The sequence below is a fragment of the Copadichromis virginalis genome, linkage group LG15, assembly GCF_057382275.1.
Source record: "Copadichromis virginalis isolate Kocher_CV1m ecotype Utaka linkage group LG15, C_Virginalis_male_GT1.1, whole genome shotgun sequence".
NCBI lineage: Eukaryota > Metazoa > Chordata > Actinopteri > Cichliformes > Cichlidae > Copadichromis > Copadichromis virginalis.
In genome coordinates this window covers 10216921-10241189 of record NC_140632.1, presented here as the reverse complement: position 1 = coordinate 10241189, position 24269 = coordinate 10216921, and the positions used below count along the sequence as shown (strand labels likewise).

General features: G+C 42.2%; 1 protein-coding gene across 1 annotated transcript in view; it reads left to right on the top strand.

The window, feature by feature from the left end:
• Nucleotides 1–604: 604 nt before the first annotated feature.
• LOC146691839 (tyrosine-protein phosphatase non-receptor type 14-like) overlaps nt 605–24269 on the top strand; it is a 45075-nt gene continuing 21410 nt past the window's right edge. The window contains exons 1-3 of the mRNA XM_085431831.1: nt 605–1005; nt 14682–15094; nt 16854–17029. Of these exons, the coding sequence (XP_085287957.1) occupies nt 14921–15094; nt 16854–17029 (350 nt within the window). The 5' untranslated portion in view covers nt 605–1005; nt 14682–14920. The remainder of the gene's footprint in view (nt 1006–14681; nt 15095–16853; nt 17030–24269) is intronic.

The window sequence follows — 24269 nt, the reverse complement described above, 5'->3', positions numbered from 1 at the left end:
AAACCCTCCAAAACTTTTAAACTCCATGAGTAAAATAATTCATTTTCGATGCTTTGTATTATTGTGTTTATTCAAAATTAGATTAGGTTATTTTGTTCTATCTTATTTTAATGTAAGAAAGCCTGCCTCAGATTAGGCTACTGCAGTCTATCCAAGCAATTGTATTCTAAACGTAAAACTGCAATTTTTCACCAACTTACTGAGACTTATTTTAATTAAAGCTTGCACAAAGGTCGTGGGCAATCACTGCAATCCACTAAGACTGTATTAAGTGTCATAATTACAAGCAGGCCTGCCAAATTCCCACCTTACAGCTTCTGAGTACATTTAGATAAATTCAGTCTTTCCTTCGATTTCTTAATTTGAAAAATGTTATAAATTAATTAATTAAAAAGAGAAATACTCACATATGATTAAAAAAATAACAAATACTCTCAATAAAAAGAAAAACTTTAATATGACAATTAATTAATACGTTTTTTTCTTTCGGTCCCTTGTGAACTTCGGCCTCTTGGGACGTTCAACGTAAAGCTCATTTTTCCGATGCCGTCTTCAGCTTTTGAACGTAGCTGCAGCAAGCGCCTCTCTCAGCCTGTCCTGAACGCCTCCATTGGGCTAGAGGGACCACTATAAACATACGAAGAGTCCCAGCGAGAGAAGACCACGTCGCTTTATCCAAGTCGGACAACTTTTTGTGACTGTTTGTGTTCCCTAGAAAAAAGAAAAAAGAAAAGGCAACAAAACTGCGAGAAGAAGGAGGCTCAGGATTTGGTCTGCCTCTGCGACTTTTGTGGTTGTTGTAAAGGTTGAGCTCATTTTGATGTGAGAAGACGCAGATTTTTCTTGTTCACGCCGGATTTTTATACTTTTTTAAAATATATATTTTTAAAGTTAGTTAAATAACTTAAGGTGGATTATCTGATTGCCGTGAGTTCCAAACCTCGACAAGCAAAGAAGAGTTTATTCAGCTGGGAGAAGAAATCGGCATGTAGCGCAGGATCAGGGGTGAGTTCTCTTGCATGGGGGGAAAAAAAGCGAAAATCTACCTCAGTCAAAAAGACTTCAGTTTTGCTCTTCATGGTTTCCTGCAGATCTGGAAGTAGATCCAAACTCTTGTAAAGTCCACAGTAGGAGTGCTTAGATGTAGGCCAAATGACTTGGCCACGTAGGGCAAAAAGGAGATCCAAACTATTTTAATGCCCCCCTTTCTCCTGCACATAAACATGCATCACCATCACAGACAGAGCCTCTAAATCCCCCTCTACATCTAATAAGATAGTAGTCTGTGCGATTCCAGAGAAACTAGGAAGTTGGAGAACCTGTGTGTGGCTGGAAAACCAGTGAAAGATTCCCCGGAGTTAATGAAGTAATCATGAAATCACACGACTGAACAGGGCTTTGGAGACCCGAGAGCCCTCTGTAAGACCCAGTTTGGGTTTGGGCAGTGGGCTCATGCCATATGGAGTGCGCAACACCTGGAATATCTGGCCCTTCCTCATTTATTTCTAATTTTTGCATGTGTACATTACATTTCCATAATCGCTGAGAGAGAGTGCGTCTGTAAATTCACCTCGTTGAATTGTATTAAACAAGCTTGGTGGCTGAATGGTGTGTTTGAGTATGAGCAGCCTTCCTCTATAAGATGATGATGGACTGATGTCCTCACACCCTGGCTGCAAACTGTGTGTACATGTTTGTGTAAAAAAGAAAAATGTGTTTGAACATGCACCTTGGACAACTAGCATTACTGTAAAAGGGGAGTAAAGGCAACACAGCATAGCTGCTGGAGGCGTAGGGTGCACACACACACACACACACACACACACACACACACACACACACACACACACACACACACACACACACACACACACATCTGGCTGTCTTTATAAGCTCAAAGGCATGCTGCGTAAATTACATGGTGCCCGAGCAAGTGGCTTGGGTGTACACAGCAGTTTTAAAACACTGGTGGAGATTTTTAAAGGCCTAAGAGGCAGAGTAGAAACCTCCATCCATGCTTATCTTTTGTGCAGTAGAGAGTCACAAATCTCATTTGTCTTTCAGTGCCATTTTTGGCACTCTATTTCCTGCTTTTTATTCAAGGAAAGTTGCTGAAATGTTAATTCCCAAAAGGGGTGTTTTGTTGAAGGTCAGCCCGGTAAGATCATAATAGGTGTTTACTGCTTAATGTGAGCCTGCGTCTAAAAGGAAAAGTGGCTATTGTTTGTGTAGCCAATGGTCATTTGAGTCTAGTGGCCATTTGATTACGGTGTGGTGCAAACATACCTGTAATTTTGGTCAAGTGCTCACACTGCACCACAGGAAGAGAGGGGGGAAACAGGCAGCAGCAGCAGTTATTGTAGTTATTGTTATAACATTTTAACCAAAGTGGAAGAAATGCATCGAATTCCTTCGTAGTCAGCTTGTGGTTCACTTGTTATTTTACACCATAGCTGCACTGCAGTAGAAAATGGAAGGTGTGAAGAAGGCTATGACCTCTTTTTTGTGATTAAAGTGATTACATGTCCAAGGCATTGACTTAAATACAGATGAAATTAATCTGCAATGAAAATAGTTGTTAATCTGCTGATAGCTTCTTCGGCCATACCCAGTATAAAACACTCACATGTGCAACCAAAAGTCTCACATCTAATAGTAATGACACTGTAGTGCATTTTACATAAATCAAGTGTTTCAGTGTGTAAATATTAGTCCCCTATATCACCTTACATGCTAATACTCTACCTTTAAATATACTTTTTGTGTTGGAAAAATTGATGTTTAGCAGTTATTTCTTGTCCTTGCAATGCTTTTAACTTTAGTTGTATACAAAGACTGTATTTAAATGATGGATGTAAGCACCTCTATGCCACCCTTCACTTTGTGAAGTCCTGTTTTGAAGGCTCGATGCTAGTCATTTCTTCTTAGATGGGTTGTTTTGGTTCTTTTAAGCCCACACAGAAAATTATGTTGCATTGTTTCACCTCAGCCGGTCGTGCACCTCTCGATTTCTGTAAACTGGGTTGAAGACACAAGCGTACAATCATGTCAGCTTTTAACACCATTTTAATGATGTATCACTACAGTAGCTCCAACATTGGGAGATGTTGGAGCAGTTTGGAAAAACAAGACTTTTTGGGGGAAAAAGCTAAAGAAAACAAGACGTTTCTAATCCTGAATTTACAATAGCTAATGGATTCTGCACACTGCAGGTGTGAGGGGAGTTTATTCCACAAATGACCCACACTAAATCCTGCCTCATCTTGTTTTCTTCTATTCCTGGGAATGTCAAGTAAACCTGTTCCTAAGAGGCCCAGAAGCCTCATACCCCTCAAGTAGGTCAGCAATATATTTATGCTTTATAAACCATTAGCAGAATTCTAAAATCAATCCTTTTACACACAGGAGGCCAATGCAACGAGTTCAAAATTGATGTAATATGATCCATTTTCAGCATTTTGAAATAGCTGCAGCTGATTAATTGATGTTTTATTAAGTCCAGTAAAAACTCCATTACAGTAATCTAGCCTACTGAAAACAAGTGCATGAATAAGCTTTTCAGTTCCTTTCTTTGCCACAAGACCCTTGGTGAATTAGTGAAGTGTGAATCTATTCCCACAAGGTGCCAGCAGCAACAGCAGCATTAAAGCAGAGATGCAATATGACATCGAGTGACACAGCATAAATCAAATGTAAGCACAAAAAGCTAATGTTTTCCTGCAAATTATAAGTAAAAGTAGTACGTGAGCGCTTAACACTTCACTTTAACAAGAATTAAAGTAACTTAACCGTGTACCTTTTCAGGATTTTGCACAACAAAATGTCAACATTTGTTTACATTTGGGTTGCACATCACTGGCTGCTGGCATCTCCTCCTTTGTAGCCTGCTTGTATTAGATGTCATGTTTTTTGCCTCATGTGGTGGAGCAAGTTTGTTGTCTTCATCTTTAGCAGGAGCAGTTTTTTTTCCACGTAGCTTGTAAAGAGCTTTGTTTGAAATTTGTGAAGTAGCTCCTTTTAAGGTACCTGGCCTTGGATCACATAAAAACGTATAGAGTCTTTATCGCGAATGATATGATCATTAAAATTATCATGCCTCTAACTTTGAGCCCCAAAAAAGTGACCCCCATGCAGTTGTAGTGAAGGATGAGATGTGCACTAGAGACCGAAACAGTTTCTTCTACGCGGCTGTAAACATGTTTATTTCTGCTGTAAAGTTGGACATTATAACATGTGAGCCTATGGGGATTTGCAGGCTTTTAAAGAATGCCTCAAGTGGCCACTCGAGGAACTGCACTTTTAAAAACCTCCCTTGGTGGTACTACCAAGCTAGTTCTAAAGAAGTATTAAAGTTTTACCAATCAGCTGTGCTGGGTCGGTATCAGTAACAATACTGAACTTCTACCTAGGAGCAGAAACGCTCATGAATGAACATAAATCACTTACTTACCAAGAAAGCAGCTATTGTTTACAAAATTTCTATAAAAAGCTAACAAAAGTGATGTTACTGTGAAGTAATAATATAATGGCTGGCTGTAGGTGCAGCGTATGACTGTGAGGAATATCTCTTGTGCATGTGGTGAGTGTATTCAGTCATGCACGGATGCTTTTGTCAGATTTGTGCTCTCTGTGAGCGCTCTGTTCTCTCAGCCCAGCAGACAACAACAGAGTAGAGAGCGTGCTGCGACCTGTCCAACTCTCCCACACTCCACCAGGTGTTTTTCGTGCTAGGTGTCAGTCACTGCTAGCCCTGCCACCCACACTTAACAGGTTTGACCCCCGCTACCTCTGAACAGCCCAGAATTTAAAAACATGTGATTCTTCCTGTGATGTGGGACTCACTGTTCACAGAGTGGTTTGTGAGGAAGTTTGAGCATCAACGGGTGAAATTTTCCATTTGATCCTTCGTTTAAAATGTGACTTTTCCTTCCTTTGAGGCCGTTATGGGTCTTAGATACAGCCGGATGTCAACACGAGCAAAACCAAAGTGTTTCTGCTTTCATAGGCCTGTAAACTCAGTGCTACCGACGTCCCCGTTGGCTCCTGGGGGCTCAGCCATGAGAAAATACTGAGTGGCTTTTGGGTGATTGAGCTTGTGTGTGTGTGTGTGGAGTTGTATTTGTGTGTATGGTTGTGAGACCGTGATGTGGTTCCCAGGAGGAGATGAGAGGAGGGGGTTATGGAAAATGTGAAGAGCATTGCGGTTTGGCTGCTGCAGACTCGGTGGCTGACGATTGATGGTCCTGTGTTTTTGTTGTTGTGGCTGGGAGCCGCCTGCTATCAGTTCCACTGTCCATGTTTACGCACTCCTTCCTTTCTCGCCATCCTCACCAACTGAACCAACACGATAAGAGCCTGAGAATCACCAGCGTTGTGTCTCCTCTTTCCTTTCTGCTGCCTTTTCCATATCCTTGCTTATCTAAAGCCTTTGTTTTCTCATTCAGGTGCTGGGAATGACTTATATGTGAATTTTGAGGGCACATGTATACACACAATCCAACTCTGTGCCTCTCAGTTAAATATCCAAGTCTGCCTGCATGACATCAGTTCTCCGGTTTGCCTCCTGGAATATGAGTCGGCAGAGGAGCGTCATTGCTGGTTTGGAAAACCAGCATACGGACAGTGTAAAGCATCTGCCTTTGATCCTCCTCCTCCTCGTCATGTTTTAGTGACACTGTTTAGATTTCAGTGCCAGTGGGAAACATTGGGCATTCCCTATCTGTGACTGTCACTACTGCTACTGTAACTTCTATTGTTTTCCTGCACTTTTCCTTTGTTTCTATGGTATTTCCGGTCGTCAAAAGCTAAATATAAGCAGTTTGGCATCTCATTTGAATTCCAGTTCCGGAAAGTGACGTTATTTTGAGTTTTTTGTGATTGTGACAGTTGTTAGTGCTCACTGGCATGTCTCTTTCACTTGTTTTAAGGTAATGAGTAGCAGCTGAAAAGTAATTTAATCTGTTGATTGAAAAGATACACCGGATAAAATGTGCTGATTGCTTAAAAAAAAACTTTTTATAGACATATCTTTGCTTGGGATGATTCAAAGAATTAGCAAAATGCACACAAATGTATGTACGAAACTTTGAATCGAAGCTTCGTTTTGAAGGTTTGCCAGTGCGGTGATCCTTTCAGAGCAGTTCTGTGAATTTCAAAACCGGGCCTGATGTCTCCTTCGCTGATAGCAACGGGTATGTAAACAATGTAATTGGCGAGAGTCTGCTCTCACTTAGTGTAACAATTTTCTTCACCCATTTAAGTCCAGGTTGAAGTGAGATAAAGCTGCGCGCGTGTGTGTGTGGGAAGCTGCAGACATGGCCCCTTCGCTGTCTGCACGTCACAACTGTGCGAACGCTTTGCCCTGTGTTTGTGTCACTCTCGCCGCCGTGTCCTCAAGTGTGTTATTTGCGGGTGTGTTTGTCTCGGAGATATGGGGCTGGAGGAGTTAAAAAAAAAAAAAAAGCGAGCTGGAAAGTGAGAAAGCAGATGCGCTTGTTAGAAACACAGTCTGGTGGCCTGCCTCCACCATCTGTTTGCAGCTGTTAGTGTTTGTGTGTGATATACAGTATGTTTGTGTCTGTGCAGGGTGAGTGAGTGGAGCCTGTGTGCGGGGAAGAAAAAGGAGATGCATATATATATATATATATATATATATATATATATATATATATATATATATATATATATATAATTTTTCTCTTTTTAATAAAGTATTTTTTTTAGGTGTAAAAGTGAGCACACACACTCACACACACACACATCCTCTGGGTCAGACAAAAACACACATGGCCAGAGTGTCAGATGACAAAGAGGGGCCTGATCCACAGTGCCAATGTCCCTGAGACGTGTCTGGAGAATAATCTCTGTAGTACTGTGCTTTCTTCAAATGTCTATGACAGGGCATTAGATCCACATTAAGAAAACACACGACTGCTCATTAGGAGTAACAAAGTCAAAATTTTGAGCAAAAAGTCAAAATATTCTTTTAGAATAAAGTCAAAGTTCAATTCAATTCCGTTCAATTCATTTTTATTTATATAGCGCCAAATCACAACAACAGTTGCCTCAAGGCGCTTTATATTAGTAGACCCTACAATAATACATACAGCGAAAAAACCCAACATATGACCCCCTATGAGGAAGAACTTTGGCGACAGTGGGAGGGAAAAACTCCTTTTTAACAGGAAGAAACCTCCGGCAGAACTAGACTCACGGAGGGACGGGGCCATCTGCTGCGACCGGTTGGGGTGAGACAACGAAGACAGGATAAAAGACATGCTGTGGAAGAGAGCCAGAGATTAATAACAAGTGTGATTCAATGCAGAGAGGTCTATTAACACTTTTAGTGAGAAAGGTGACTGAAAAGGAAATACTCAATGCATCATGGGACTCCTTCAGCAGTCTACACCTATTACAGCATAAGGCAAGGCAAGTTTATTTGTATAGCACAATTCAACAACAAGGTGATTCAAAGTGCTTTACAGAGACATTAGAAACAAGAACAAATAAAAAGCATGATTTAAAATTGATTAAAACAAGCAAATAAACTAACTAACTAATTAACAACAAACAAACAAACAACAGTATATATAAACAGTATATATAACTATAAACTGTGGAGATTGACGTTGCTTTACCCTCTATAAAATGCCTTGTGTAGATGACTTAGTGAAGTTTTACTAGAATCAGTTTTAGTAATAAGTAAACTACAAAGGAAATTACAATGTAACAAGTTTTTTCTTAATGTGGCCTTAATACTCATTGGTAAATATCAAAAGATGGCAAAGTTTATGTTTTAGTCCTGTACAGATTGTCCAGTCTGTACACCAAAGGCCAGTCAGACAAATACTGCACGTGTCTCTCTACATGAATGGAATGAGTACAGTGCTTTTTCAGATTTCGACATCTGCATACATGTCTTGACATCACCATTGCAATCATGAGGTGTTAGTGATAATACAGCCACATGGGCTACTTTGGTGCATTTTTAATCCACACATGAAACGAGCAGCAGCGGTGATTGTAAATGACGTTAGTCTAGTTTTAGTCAACTGGGAGCATGGGAGCTAGCTGTATGCAGTACTGTTTCCTGGGGGCATATCATATGCGTGTCTAACCTTACACCACAAGGAAGTTACTTCTGATTGGATTGCTTCCAAACTTGTCGCACCTTTCTACACAGCTTAATTAGATCTGATTACATCTCGTGTCATATTAGTTTTTATTTAGTTATCGTCTTGTTGTTGTCAGGAGGAAAAAGGTGGCACCAAGAGGATCGTGTGTGTGGCTAATAAACAGAAAAACACCTGAGGAGCAGCACTAATATTAACTGGGACAGCTGGATAAACAACTGAAAATTCACCTTGTAGTAGCTGTTTAGGTTGATATTACCACCAGAGAATGAACCTTATGTCGCGAGAACCATTATTTTTAATTGTTGACCTGAACATTTCTTGCAGTGTTCATGTGTTGGAACTTTATTTGTGGTTGTTTATTTGGGTACAAATCACAGATATTCTCCGAATGCCTCACAAACTGACCAAAATGCACATCAGAACAACTTCAAACTCAGTGCTGCTTATCATTAGGTCTCCAGTGATAGTGTGAAGTAGATCGGATAAGCGCTCGTCGAGAAAAGTGAAGGGGACATGGACACACACACACACCTTCATTCACTGCTAAGATAATGCTCTGTCCAGGGTCAGCTAATACTCAGACAGACTTTGGTTGAATGTTTCCAGGAGTGTGTGTGGACTTAGAGGTGTGTTTCCCCCAAAACATTTCACTACTGAACTCAACTTTAAGTTAGTGGGCCACAAGAGGATCAGAGTCTTAAGAAGATTTTAGAAATATCAAACAAAATCTGTCAGTATTACCAAATTCTTTTGATTTAGCTGTGCTTGGAGTAGCAGTTCGCTGGGTTACCAGATAGGACAATACAGCAAGTTCACATAATACAAAATAATTTAGGTTAAGTAGGTCTTTGTTGTGACTGTTAACTGTCTGAGTGCTCAAACTATTTGTGAGTTTAGCTGCTGAAAAATGCAAGTGTGTGCTTGTTTTAGCCTTCTATGAAACACTCTATTTGTATTAATTATATAAAAAAACAACCAGTAGTTCCATATTTCTTGATTTATGAAAACCAAATGCTTTAATTAGTTGTAAAAACGTGAATTCTGAGCACAAGTTAGCCGATTTACACTCCAGCTATTCGGTTTAGGTTCACAGACCAAATAGTAAAATGACTGCGCAGGAGGAAGTGTAATTACGAGCTGTGAAGCACCCATTTGTTTTGCTACAGTGCTTGTGTATAACAGGAGGGTAGCTGGGGGTGTTGGGAGGGCAGCGTTGGTATTTCAGACAGAGACAAGCAACAGAGATGAGATTGATTGAGTTACGCACGCTACACTTGCTTCCTCGCCTCTTGGCGGCCTGCATCTAATGGTCTTAGCAGTAGGTGACAAAGTGCTGTTTTGTTCCCGCTATTGTGTGGACGTGAATGGAGCAAAGCGACACAGGGGCTGGCATGAACCAGAGCAGAGGGGGAGCACGCACGTTAGCAGCTCTGCTCCTGAGAAGACGTTATGTTTAAAATGAGTCTTTGTGATGGTAATGTAAAAGAAATGGATATCGCAATTATGCCTGTTTTGATTCTAAGTTAGCAGCTTTAACCACCACCTTTTTTTTTGGCCTGTAAGTCACAGCATGTTTTGATTTGGTAAATTTTTAGGTGACCCCAGAATCTATCCCTGAGTGGGTAGAGAGGTGACTGGCAGAAAAACACTGCAGCCTGAGGCAAGCTGAGGTTTCTGCAGAAAATAAATCAGTCGAGTTGGGGACAATGCAAGTGAAGGAACATCTACTGGTTTTCTGCAGAAATTCCCCAGCTGAGGAAACCCATGTCAGCATTTCTTAGAAGAACACCAACTCATTTTAAATCCATCTTTTGTCAGCTGCTGACCTGTAGCTGGTTTTCAAATCCCGCCCACTTTAGCAACAGTTTTTACACCTGTCAAGCTTTCTATTCTAGCTCAATACAAAGGATCTCACTTGAAATTATTTGGAATTGGTCTCAGTTTTTGCATGCAGGACTTTTCTTTTGTTGGAGATTATGTATCGGAATTTCAGGAGCAGGACCACGCCTCCAAACACGCTCCTTCCGGTTGTCATCTATATAGGTTCCCCCAGTTCTGCAAGCTGTTCATTCTCGTTTACATGCCCCACCCTCCCTACCTCCTTGTTCTCAATTCTTTAACTTCTTCATTTCTATTTAGTGCATGGGGATCTGCCAGGCCCGGGAGTCATCGCCAGTCCCCTTCGAGGCCTTCCCTAAACCGCAGCTCAATTCATGTCAAAGCATTCACTTTTACCTACTAAAACACTGTCAAACCTAAAATGAGGATGTGGCCCCAGCTAGTGAAATGAGTATTTCCTGCTGTGCCCTTGTTTTGATTGTTGGCCTTAAAGGATGGAGAACAGGACAGGTATCTTAGAAGACAATTAGTTCAGAAGCTGATGAGACTCACGGGAGCTTCACAATGATGAAAACAGTTTTTCATGGCTTTGGTATGTGCTTAAATGTTGCTGATGCTGAAGTTTAAACTGTTTGTATTCTTATTTGCCACGTGTCACTTTATAAAAGGCCAGGACTGCTTTTTTTCTGACACTGCGTCACGCAATCTCGCTGAAGTTGCTGAATTGTTGAGCCCAAACTCAGACGTAGAATCCTGAACCAGTTTAAATACTGCAAAAATGGAAACTCCACAAACAAATTTACTTTACTCACTTAGTTAAAGTTGGTTAGTTAATGCAAGAATCTGCTTTATTTTTTCTTTCTGAGCATAATTGTGTGTGTCCAATTGTTTTGACATCCACAGAGTATGAAAAAAGAACATCCTCTCAATTTGTTTCTTTCTGTATGAATCAGAAAGAAAGCTAAAGTGTAGCACTTTTGCCTAAAGGAGCATCCATTTCATTCAAGCCTTTGTCAGATAATTTCACACAATGCTTAGTAACCCTATTAGCGGCAGGCATATCTCTTTGCATTTCAGGGCACTCCAGTGCACATCAGTAGCATTTCTTATGTCAGCTACCAGTAAATAAGCTTTCCAGAAAGGAATAGAAGGAATCACTGAAACTACAAAGGTATATGTAGAATGCACTCCAGACACACACTGGTTATGCTCACAGATGTCACGTTTATTTAGGGTTTTATGCAACAACCTGGGTGACCATCCCTTGACCACTACTTTCACTTTTTTTGTGGAGAAACTCGAGGCACTACTAAGCCAGCCAAGGACCAAATTTGTGCAGACACCTCGGAGGGTGTTTTCTCAGCACCACAACTGACCGGTACAGCCTCTGCATCTCTGCTGACCCCACACCAGTCTGTCTCTCAACCCGTTGCTTCCATCTTCCTTCACCCGGGAGCAAAACCATGAGATACTTAAACTCCTTAACTTGGGGCAGCAACTCCTTGGAGTAGGTCCTCCACCCCTTTCAGACTTGCCACAGTTGGCTGCAAACGGGAGGTCGTTACTAACAGAGTCCCATCAATACATCTTCTGCCGCCTCTTGGCTGTGCCAAGAAATTTTATCCCTTTAAAACAGAATCATAGTTACAACAACTATGATAATTCCACCCAATATTGACCCGTGGTTTTCTGGAGAGCTGTTACACCTCTGATATTGTGTAGTGACAAAAGCAGATTGAAGCGTGATGGTAAAAAAAACCAAAAACGTAGGACGCTTAAAACATTTTTAATTAAATACTCTCATTGCTAAATGAGGAAGACACAACTCGTGCACTGCAGCGTCAAATGAGTAGTGTTGATTCTTTGATGCACAAGCACAAAAATGCTCGATTAAAGATGTATCTGACACCAACCTGACAGAGAAAATGCAGATGTTTGTTTGCCATGGTGCTCAGTTAAAAGCATGCAAGACTAAAAGGTCAAATTTCTTCTCCTTTGCTCTTTTCGGCTAGCTCCCGCATAATCGTTTTTATCATGATTGATGTAAATGTGTGTAAAAATGTCATCCCACAACGCGTCTTTCAAAAAACCCCTATATACTTGAGTGGTAATGTGGTTTCTGGTCTAAGCACGCACGTTAAAGGGGAAAAAAGCTACTTGATTCCAACTTTCTTACCCCTGTGCAATATCAGTTGTGGGGTAATATAAAAAAACAACAACAACAAAAAAAAAACATAACAAAAGATGGTAATGGTTTCACATATATTTAGAAAGAGCTCACCCCTCTCAAAAAGAAAAACAAGCCTCTTTCCTCAGTTTTCCATCTCGTTTCGTCTGTGCCACAAAATTACAATGTGCAAATTCATAAACGTATATGGTGTTTTTGCACGCTGGAAATAAACACGACGGTCAGGAGAAAAAGTCGCTGGAGCAGAACTGAAGCAGGGCATTTTTGTTTTGTTTTGTTTTTTTTCATCAAGGAGTGGGTAAGAGCCCAAACTATTGTCTGTCTTTCTGTCTGGCTTTACTCTACCACACACTCCTAACCAAGCCACTGATTACTAGTTTAGAGTTGCACCAACTGCTGTCTGGTCCTTTGGCTAACCTCTGAGGAACCTGGTGAAGGGGTGTGTGTGTTTGAGAGAGATCTTGTGTATATGTTTGCGGCGTGCCCTGTTGATGCTTGTCTATGTTTGTACACTACACAGTGAAAGTATGCGTCTTTATTTGTGTCTTTGTGTGTTTGTCTGTGTACTTGTTGACAGTGATCTTGGAGGCCTGGGTGCTCGGGAAACACTCTTGAGTCATTTTGGGAAGGTTTTACTGTCAGCCTGTGATGTCACTTACCCTAAGCAGGAGACAGTGGGGAGGGTCGCAGGGTCTGTGGTTAAGGGTCATGTGACGATTGGGGTCAGCGTGCACATATATCCTTAAGCGAAGCTGATTTACTCAACCGATGTCACTCGTTGAGGTTAGTGCAAAACGGCCGTTTAAAAAGAACGAAAGAAAGAAAGAAAACAACAACACACGAAGAAGATGATGCCACATTACCGTCTCAGAAGGACTCAGGAGTAAGGAATTTGTTACGGCGCCCAAAGAGGCAAGGCCATTACAAAAGATGAGCGTGAAGCAAGTGCAATTAAAATTGTAGCAAACAACCCGACTCTGTAGCTTCTTGCCCTCTTTCATTCAAGCCTGCCTCCCCTGTGTCTTTTTCTCCTGCTCACTCAGCCTTGTTATACACACACACACACACACACACACACACACACACACACACACACACACACACACACACACACACACACACACACACACACTTTTCCTTCCTTGTGGTGCATACTTGTGTCAGGTGTGCTCTGTTTTTCCAGTCAGGGTAGAGAGGAATCTGGGCCAGGGTCCAAGCTGACTATCAGCAGCACATAGCCAGAGCCCAGGACAAGAAGCAACACATCTTTACTCCACCTCCTTCTCCCTTGCTCCTCACCTAATCGTTGGAACATTGCCTTGTCATGTTTTTGCTCTTTTTCCCTCACATTCATGCATGTGTGTATTTATTTTCGCATAATTTTCCTTGCTGTCTTTTGTAGTGTTCAATTTTGGGTCTCTTTGGTTTGTCTGTGTTTTAAGGAGAAGTTTTTTCCCCCTTCTTTCAAGGTGTGGAGCTTTTTTTTTTTAGTTTTGTAATCTAGTTCCTGTCTAACAAGGCTACAAAGTAGCCACCACCCTTAAAATGACACTGCTTTAGCTATTTAAATTTAATCCCATTGATATTAGCGGGATTATTTGAAATTCCTTAGCGATTGCTGGCTAACAGCTCAGTTTAAAGCTTACTTTTTAAAATATGATCGAGTATGTGCGATATACAGAGTACACCCCTACAGGATGTACTCTGTTCCGCCTTTATATCTGTCATGCTCTTTTTCAAAGCACTTTCCTCATTACAGACATGAAAGCTATGAACTGATGAGCACCCCAGTTGCATTCAAAGTCATTCCCAAACACCTAGCTCAACCTTTTAAACTTCCCCGTGTGTGTTCTCTTGTTTACCTCACGAGTTCACACTTCTGTTTCTTATTAACAACAAAGATGTGGGTTTTTTGTTGTTGTTTGGTTTTGTGTCAGTAGCTGGCAAAAAGTGTTTCTGTGGCAACATATGTGCCACCACCGCAGGCGTGTGATCTTACACACACCGCTGCACTGTACTCCACAATGTCTGGCACTGTGCTGCTGTCGAGCAGAGAGAGCAGAGATAAAAAGGAAAGGAAGGGCCTCCCACACAGGCAGATAGAAGCTCCATTAGTTCCTCAAAGCCAGCTGCCGGGTTCAGATGGATGTCTGCGCACGACCGTTTGATGTCTGTTCATCCATAGCCTCACATCTCTGACTCTGTCTCCCAGCTTCGCCCGACACCGGGCCTCATGGGAGTCCAGAGAGCGCAGCTGCCCGAACTATAGGATAAAGCTGTCTGGCTGCTGCCGTACCATTCCTGTGCTGTGCTAATGCTCTAGCACCACAACTACTCCTTTTTTATCTGCTTTAGTTTCTGCTTGTTTATGAAAGGTGGGAGGGATTATTTGAAAGAATATTCACTGATTAGAAAACCATCTTCGTTCTTAGAAAAGGGAATGTATCCATAAAACTCTAAATAGTTTTTTAAGCCAGTTATGTGTTTGACTGACCCTCCTCTCTTATCTCTCTTTGCAGCACCTGTTTGTACTCCGTCTCCTCCTCATCTTCCTCCTCCTCTCTGGACACCTTTGGGAATGGGCCAGCGCCTTGCCAGGTTGCATCTCTCCGCCCGGTGGTGTGGCTGGCGTCGTGCGAGAGTGAGGAGGGCAGCAGCCAGGTCATAGAGCCCGCCCACCCCTCTCTCTGCTTGCTTGCTCTCGAGTGACATTTGACCTCTGACTCTGCCACGGCCCCGCCTTGACCTCCTGCCAGCCATGCCCTTCCGGCTGAAGCTGCGGCGCACAAGGCGCTACAATGTCCTGAGCAAGAACTACTTTGTGACGCGTATCCGCCTGCTGGACAGCAATGTGATTGAATGCACGCTGTCAGTGGAGAGTACGGGACAGGAATGTCTGGAGGCGGTGGCCCAAAGGCTGGAGCTGCGGGAGGTTAGTGTTGTGACACATGTGCACGTTAGTTTGAGATAGTATGACATGTGATAGGTTTCTGACACATTTGTCTTATCTGAGCTTGCAAGTGTTATAAATTGTCTGCCGTTGGCAGCTACAGGATGTAATTAATGGGGAGTTGGAGTGGGCATTTGTTTTTACTCTGAGTTTGGTTGTGTCTGCCACGTGTCTCTCCCCACACCCTGTGCATGTCTCCCTGCCCTCTGCTGCGTCTCTCCTTCACTGTCTTTGTTTGTCTCTAATGAAGCGTGCTTACGTCTGTCCTCTCTTCACTGCAGAAGAAAGACATACTGCTCGTCCTCTTGTCTCCCCTACCCCATGGGTCCTTCTCATTCCTCTACTTCTATTTCCCATTATTGTCAGTGCTTTTTTTCTACCAGCAGGTGGACTTCTGATGATTTTTTCCTTTCCTTTCCTGTTCTTCCACCTTAAAACACAAAGTAAACGAATTGTCTGTAAAAAGCATGGTTTGTCTAGGTCAAAGATCACATGATGATTGTGTGCGTGTTTGGCTCAAGGGTGATTAAATTTGATGAACATCCGTGCTCAAGAGTGTGTCTGCACCTGCTGGAGCTGCTGACAGCGCAGAAGAGCGGGGGGTGTACTCACACAGAGTTGTGGTATTTGCTGGGTGTCAGTGATGTTATAAATGAGGCGATGAAGCACCCCAGCTGTAGCGGCTGTCTGCCCCTCGTGTGCACACCGTCTCAGGATTATGTGCGCGTCAGAGTGTGCGTGTTGTTTTGGTCTTCGCTGTTAAATCTGAGGTCTGAAGCGTGTGCCCGTCTGCACGCATGAATGTGTGTGCGCCGTTTCAGTTACCAGCTTTATTACTTTCTCTCTGACTTTTTCCTGGCCAAATCTGTGTGCTCAACCTTTTATGAAACCTATGAAAAATGCACAAATACACAAAATAACCAAACATTAAAAACATGACATTTAAATGACATGTTCTGCCAAATGTACTGCGTGAGATAAAACGGTGGAAAAAAAGTTCACGAGATCTTTACACAGAGACAAACCTGTGCCACTAGTATGTTGTGTTTTTACAAAAGTCAATGGATTGTGAGCTGATGTGTGTGTTTTCATTATGCATGGATTTCCTGACAACATGGTGGCATCTCATATCAACAATTTCTTATCAGAAACATCATACGTGAAGGGAGAAATAAACTGGTCTATTCTTGCTTTTTGTGTTTCACTTTCAGTTTAAATATGTTCGTTTTGTTTGGATAGGAAGACTAATGACTTTCCCTGGATTTAGTGAGCTAGGTAATGATTCCACTTTAATTTTAATAGTGTTACGCTGCTGACGTCAAAGGTTTTGTCGGATTTTAAGGAGAAATGTGTGCTTTTAATTCAGGCGCTTAATCTCTCAATACTTTTCAGTGTATTTCTCAACTCATTTACCATTTCTCTCCTGAGAAATCCCATCTAAAGATGCACCAACTGCAGGTTTCTTGGCTGATTCCAATTTCTGTTTTTTTTTTCTATGCGTGACCTGCAGATTTTGATTTTTGCTGATTCTTTGCTCACTGAAAAAACTGAAAAGTAGGGAAAATAAAGATGTAAAAATAATTGAAAATGAATTGCTGTACACCCACTTTTACCTGATATATTTTACTCAGTTGGTCTCATTAGCCCTTTGCTTCCACTATTGCGAATTAATTTATTTGGCTCTTTTATACTCCTTTTGGTTTACACAACTTATTTTTGTTTCCTCACCCCCTGTATTTAGACACATTACTTTGGACTGTGGTTCCAAGGGAAGACCCAGACCCCGGAAAAACGTTGGGTGGAACTCGAGAAACCCCTCAAGAAGCAGCTGGACAAGTTTGGCAATGAGCCACTGCTCTTCTTTGGAGTCATGTTCTATGTTCCCAATGTTTCCCGGCTGGAGCAAGAAGCCACCAGGTAAAGAATCTTCAAATGGTAACTGTGAGACAGTTACGCAAGTCACTGAGAGAGCCACATAATCAGAATGCAGATGTGCTTTAGCTTTATATAGAGAATTGCAGTAGTAACAGTGCTTTCCAAACGCTGCCATAACACTGCAAAATCGTCTTCTCATGACTCTCATCACTAATTGTCAATATTGGTTGACGTTTCAAAGTGGTTCTGGCTACAAAGAAGTCAAATGTGATCAGTCTCCTAAAGTAGATGATTACTGTCCCATAACTCTTCATTATTTAGAATGCCAGGAGCTTAAAAGCAGTCACTTTGAAAATGTGGAGAAATAAAAATGTAATTTTACATTTAAACACCAGCTGGTTTTGAAAGTCTGGTGGCCTTCATGGAGCTTTTGACTTATTTCATGGTGCCTTTTGGAAGTTTTTTAATGAAATTATCAGACAAATAATAATGGCTTCCTGTGTAGTTAATTAGACTGACTGTCAGTTTTAGTAAATTACATTCTACTTTTTATGTTTATTAACAAGCTGCAATACAACCATAAAGTTTATAGATGGATCTAGTTATCCAGTCTTATTATTCTTAGCCGATAACTTCCACGGCCAACTGCTCCCCATCCTTGTGAGTAATTATGGTCGTTAAAATTCAAGCTAATGTTGAAATTAACAAACAACTATGGTGTTGTCCATCCTTTATATACAGTCTCTTGCAAAGATTTTGGGGAAGGTTAGCCTGCGTCTATCATAAGGTAAAATATATCCATAAAAAGCAGCATAAACCCCTAGTAATTTCAAAGTTATATCATTTGATAGGAACACAAAAAAGTGGAGAATGTTTTGTACTTAGGGGGATTATGCATCTTCTACCTTCAGACAGAGCCAGTTTATTTTTTTCTCTGTTAACAATCTCGGGCCTCAGTCTCAGACTGGTCAGCGACCATCTGATAACTAGTACCTCCCTGGTTATATAAACACTGCTCGCTTAGGCAAGGTGTGTATTTTGCAACCGGCTGCTGTAGGTTGCTGGCTAGCGTGAAATACACGATGCTGCACTGAATGGTGCACCTTTTCTTTGGATGGTGAACATTCTCTTTTTCTCATTTTCAAATTTCACCACAGTTTGGTGAGTAAATGGCAAGCGTTTGCAAACAAGTTGCCTTCTTCCATACAAAATGTACAGATGACTGTGGCAATCTGCTAGCAACCAAAACAAACATAAGGAGGTTTTAGGTGTAGCATCCTTTTTTGGCCGATTTCACCACTTGCCATCCGGTCGCGGGAATACAATCATCTTTACCTCTTGACCAGAGGTTGCCAGTGGTTTGCCGACCTGTCTCTAAGCCTCTGTGAATGAGGGCTTACTGGTAAGCCATCCTAACTTCTCCTGGCTTTAGCTTCATAGTTAGCATACCAATATGAAGGGGAAACTGATCAGCAGCTAATTCCCAGGAAGACAGTGAATCAGCGTTTTCCAGAAACTTCAAAGAAACTTCCTTTAACATCTCTTTGATGACATAGATAATGGCATCAGCGGCATCCAGTCTTTCCTTGTGCCACTGTGTGTGTGTGTGTGTGTGTGTGTGTGTGTGTGTGTGTGTGTGTGTGTGTGTGTTTGAATGAGTGTGTGAATGAGCATGTTGGGTATCTGTGAAGAGTGCAGGCAAGGGTCAGTGTGTAATGGACAGTCTGCCGTCTCATATTCCTTCACACACTCTCACACACACTGACGCACCGAACTCTGCAGGTCTGCCTCACACTGAGCTGGTGAATTTGTGGATTCTGCTTCTCTGGAAGTGGGAAAGGTTGATTGCAGGTCACAGCTTGACGTTTTCACACTAGAGTTAGTTTTAAGGTGTGTGTGTTTTTGCCAGCGTGTTAACCCTTTTATAGTAATTCTGAGAACCATGCATGCCCGCACTTAGCCTGTTTTGAAAGTGGTGAAGTAATTTATTTGTGAGCGATCTGACAGAGGAGAGTAAATTGTCTAGAGTGTGTCTGCAGGTTTATTATACAGAAGCCAGGATCTGCTCTGGTAAAGGGATGGTATTCATGGAATCCCCTGAGGGCTCTTATGATGTGTGTGTGTGTGTGTGTGTGTGTGTGTGTGTGTGTGTGTGTGTGTACACAGGGGTTATAGGGTTGAGGGGGTTATGATGGGGGCTTAGGGGCAATTTAGGAAACAATGGCCGTCTTTTTTTTTTTCAAGCCCCCCTTTCTCTTCCTTGCAATCCCTGTACATGGTGTCACCCGTCTACTTTTTATCAAGAGCAGATCAGCTTAGTCCTACATTTTTGCTCTTTCTCAGTGTTCCTGTGTCTCCTTCACTTTTCTCTTTTCTTTGTTTTCATCTGTTAGTCAGGAATGTTGGCACGACCGTCCAGCGTAGGAGGCGGACCACACATTCCTTGCAGCAGAAGTGCGGGGGGTAAAGGGGATGGAGAGAAGAGAGAAGGGGGGAAGGGGTGGGGGGGTCTGGTTTACAAAACATATGCACACACACACCTCAAACAATCCCCCAAGAATCCTCTCAGAAGCCAGCTGCAGCCCTGTCAGAAGTTACAATACACCACATTGTGAGAGCGTACGCATACCCACGAGGCAGACTTTTCCAAAAGACCCATCCTTTAAAAAAAATAAATTATATATATATGTATATATACATATATATATATATATATATATATATATATATATATATGTATATATATCCAGGCCTCTGGTAGAGGACCCGAGCTTGAAGGATAAACCGCCCGCAGGGGCGTGCTGGGTGTTTTTATATTATATGTGTATATATATATATATATATATATATATATATATATATATATATATATATATAAGGGGTGCAACGATACACAAAATTCACGGTTCGGTTCGGTTCGATACTTTGGTGTCACGGTTCGATATTTTTTCTATACAAAAAAAATGTTCATGCCTTTTTAATTTGTCATTTATTAAAATTATAAATATATATTTTAACTCAAAAGTACAGTTTTTAAATTTAATGTTGCTGAAACAAAAGTAATTAAAAAAATAAATATATCTCAGGGCTCTCAAAATTTCAAAATCCCTGGTAGCCCTTCGGGCAGGGACTCTTCAGTTTTTGGTAGCCCAAAATAAATGTAAGTAGCCCGAATAAAAAAAGAGAGCAATTTTTTGATTGATGTTTTGTTTCCTGTTTTGTTTCCTTTACAATATTATACATTAAAGTATAATATTGTAAAGGAAACAAAACATTAATCAAAAAATTGTTGAAAAACAAATTACAACATTGTATAAAAATTACAATCATCAACTCAAATACTTGGTTCTAATTGAACAGAAATTTCTATGAACTTGTAAGAACTGTGTAGAACATGAATCAGTCTGTGTCAGATCCTGAATTTGAAATTTCCGCTGAAGTCACGGGTAAGAGACAAGTGGAACCAAGATCTAGGCCATTTGCTCTTTGAAGTTTGCAAAGACTGCTAAATTTTGCCAGTGGTAGTTCACTCTTTGCAACATAGTACGCTGTTCTAAACAGATTTTTCAGGTTTATTTTTAGTATGTTATTTTCAATTGGTGTTCTGGGAAAGATATTGCAGACTGAGCAATAATGCATTTCTCATGGGTTCTAATGGGGGCCTTTCTTAAAATGACTGGTCCCAGTAACAAAGGCGCTTGTCGACTCAGAAATCGAGAGAAAACCAACAACACACCCGGCAGAACATTATGTTATTTACACGGGTGCACACAAGTGGTCCGCATGTGCGCATTCGCTGTCAAAATAAAAGACGCGCACCAGATAAGAAGTTGCAACGCGCGTTTGCGTCCATATAAAAAGCACTGTTTTTGTCCGCTAGAGTGGGATTTTCACGGCACATTCCGCACCACATCTCTGTGCGTTCATCATTTGTTTGAAGCCAGCTCACCTCCTGCAACCACTTTTCTGAGAATACGTGCTTCTTTTGTGGTTCGGACTCCTGACATTTCTTTGGAGGTGGAGGAACACCAAAGTAATTGCTTAAAGGAGCTTCTTCGACATCTTTAAGAGTTTTAAACAAATGTCTGTTCTCCTCCAGAAAATCTTATGTATGCAAACACGCGTTGCAACTTCATATCTTGTGCGCGTTTTTTTATTTTATTTTGACAGCGAATGCGCACCTGCGGACCACTTATGTGCAGTCCCGGTTATATAGCTCGTCATATTGCAGCCACAGAAATTCTTTTGTCCATGAAACCATAAAGCTGCACTTTCTTTTTGCCTTATAGTCTGATTTGTCATAACTTTTCCGTTTTGTGGTAAGCTTTTCTTTGGCTGTCACTTCTTCACCCTGACCTGTCTTATTTGGCTCAGCAGAACTAAAATATATATCCTGCTGCTTTTACACACACACACACATAACGGTCAGCGATTCTCTGCGCGATCAACCTCTCACATGTTTAAGCTTGCTGCGGGAGATTTCACTTGTCATGTTTGCATAGTAAGCTAATGATTGATAAGACGATGTCAGAGGAATTGGTGCGCAAATTATCATCACTCACCAATCAGTACTGTCGCTCTCTATACACAGTTCGCGCGATTGCAAAGTGAAAGCAAAAAACAAGCACAAATTCAAACGCGATTTCAATATGTCACATATTGACAGTGGCTCACCGATGCCAATGACATAATTACCCAGCTACATTTCCGAAAGAATGCAAAAGCATTGACATATATTTTTCCTTCCTACAATAGCCCGACGGGCAGAGCAGAGATAGATTTTGGTAACCCGACTGGAAAAATCGCTAGCCCCGGGACGTCGGGCTAGCGATTTTGCAAGCCCTGTATCTGATTGAGGAATCACTCATCTTTGGAAAAGAGAGTTTATTACAGAGAAATGGCTCTTTCCAAAATAAAAGCTATACTATACGCTTCTTCTGGGCTATATTCTCAGCAGCATATTGTAGCGGGTCAGGGCTGTTCGGGGTTCTGTTTGTACAGTTATGTTTTGTTTATGTTGCCATAGTGACGGGTGACGCCCTCTCGCTGCGACGGTGTGTCCTTCCGGGGTCAGAGGGCGCCCTGTGTGTTGTTGTTGTTGTTGCTGTGCGGTTGCCGCGCTGAGCAGTTAGCTAGCGGCAGTGTTCTTCTGCAGATGTCAATAAACGGCTGTGCTCCCTGGCTAGCTCACGGGAAGCAAGACCAAACGACACCTCCTTCTCCTCGTTGTCTGAGCTCGCCACATTGGTGTCAGAAGTGGGATGATGGTGGCACCCCATGTTCTGACCCGAGTGACTTTTCCCCCGCCGGTCGTGACCGGCCGGTGCGCCAAAAGAAGGCACCTGGACATTTGCAGGACTTTGTGTGGGGCAATGGGGTCGTCGGGGACGACTGACCCCTTAGGTGGGGGGCTATGTAGCGGGTCAGGGCTGTTCGGGGTTCTGTTTGTACAGTTATGTTTTGTTTATGGTAAATGGTAAATGGGCTGTATTTGTATAGCGCTTTTCTAGTCCCTAAGGACCCCAAAGCGCTTTACACAACCTGTCATCCACCCATTCACACACACATTCACACACTGGTGATGGCAAGCTACAATGTAGCCACAGCCACCCTGGGGCGCACTGACAGAGGCGAGGCTGCCGGACACTGGCGCCACCGGGCCCTCTGACCACCACCAGTAGGCAACGGGTGAAGTGTCTTGCCCAAGGACACAACAACCGAGACTGTCCAAGCCGGGGCTCGAACCGGCAACCTTCCGATTACAAGGCGAACTCCCAACTCTTGAGCCACGATCGCCATTATGTTGCCATAGTGACGGGTGACACCCTCTCGCTGCGACGGTGTGTCCTTCCGGGGTCAGAGGGCGCCCTGTGTGTTGTTGTTGTTGTTGCTGTGCGGTTGCCGCGCTGAGCAGTTAGCTAGCGGCAGTGTTCTTCTGCAGATGTCAATAAACGGCTGTGCTCCCTGGCTAGCTCACCGGAAGCAAGACCAAACGATACCTCCGTCTCCTCGTTGTCTGAGCTCGCCACAATATTAAACATATCAGGTCCCCATAAGGAGAATCATGTGCTAACGGCTGTCTAAATGACTCGGGTAAAGTTTGTAGCATGCATGCTTGTTGTTTTTGTCTGCTTCCACTTGTCTTTGCACTAGGATGATGTCTGCGTAAATGTGCAGTCATATTCGTTGTGTTCCCACTAGTGCTGTCAGCGTTAATCTCGTTGAAATGACGTTAACGCCACAACATGGCAAATCTCCGTTAACGAGCTACCCCTGCATGGGGCTAGACGGCCAACACGTTAACGAGCTAACTGCTCTAACACACTAGTTCCCACCCATGTAATTGAGCATTGCGTGGCACATCCAACATACTGTTTTACTTTAGTCCATGATGCGCTTACCTTCAGGGTCATACGTCACATGAAAACCAAAGTAATTCCAAACGCCAGATCTGAATGAGGGTGGGGGAGGTTCAATTTGCCATGTTGCAAGGAGAGCTTAACTTCTGTCTCGCTAGCTTGCCCTGAGCTCTTCCTTTTGACGATGCTGTCTGTGTTGAACGCTCAGTGGATCTGCGCTCGACAGTGCAGCCTAGGCGGAGTAGTCGAACGCAGATTCACTGAGCGCTCAACACAGACAGCATCGTCAGAAGGAAAGTTGATAAAATAAATTACAAATTTTGTATTGTTCGATACATATGCATACCGAACCGAAAGCACTCTATGAACGGTTCAATATCGATACGAGTATCGTTGCACCCCTAATATATATATATCGAGCTGTAAACGATCTCCTCAACTCTCAAAACATCTTTATTATCCAATACGCCTTATGATGGGTTTTACTAAATTCAAATCGCTCTGTCCTTTGAGAAATCAGCCAGTCAGCATGGGAATAGGCACAGTCACAGCTCCCTTTTTAAAAAAATACACGACATTTATTGTCTGAAGGTTGATCGGGATCAGATCCAGGAAGGCACATCCCTGTCATTGCTTCTACACACCTGGTCTGATGAGGGTGAGGTGGGCGGGAGAATGACAAAGGCAAAGAGGAAGAACAAGTGGGGGCAGAGAAAGTAAAAGCTTGGCAGCAGAACTCAGCTCACGTTTGAGCCTTGTTATTTATGTGGTTTGAGCTGTCTGCCTGTGTGTATTTATCGCAAGACCTTTTACATATTTATGTATCCATGTGGTAAAGTCTGTTTGTTTGGGAAAACCGTGTGAGACAGAGTAGATCTGGCATTTTAGGTGTTGGTGCTTTGAATTAGTTTTATTTCCCAAAA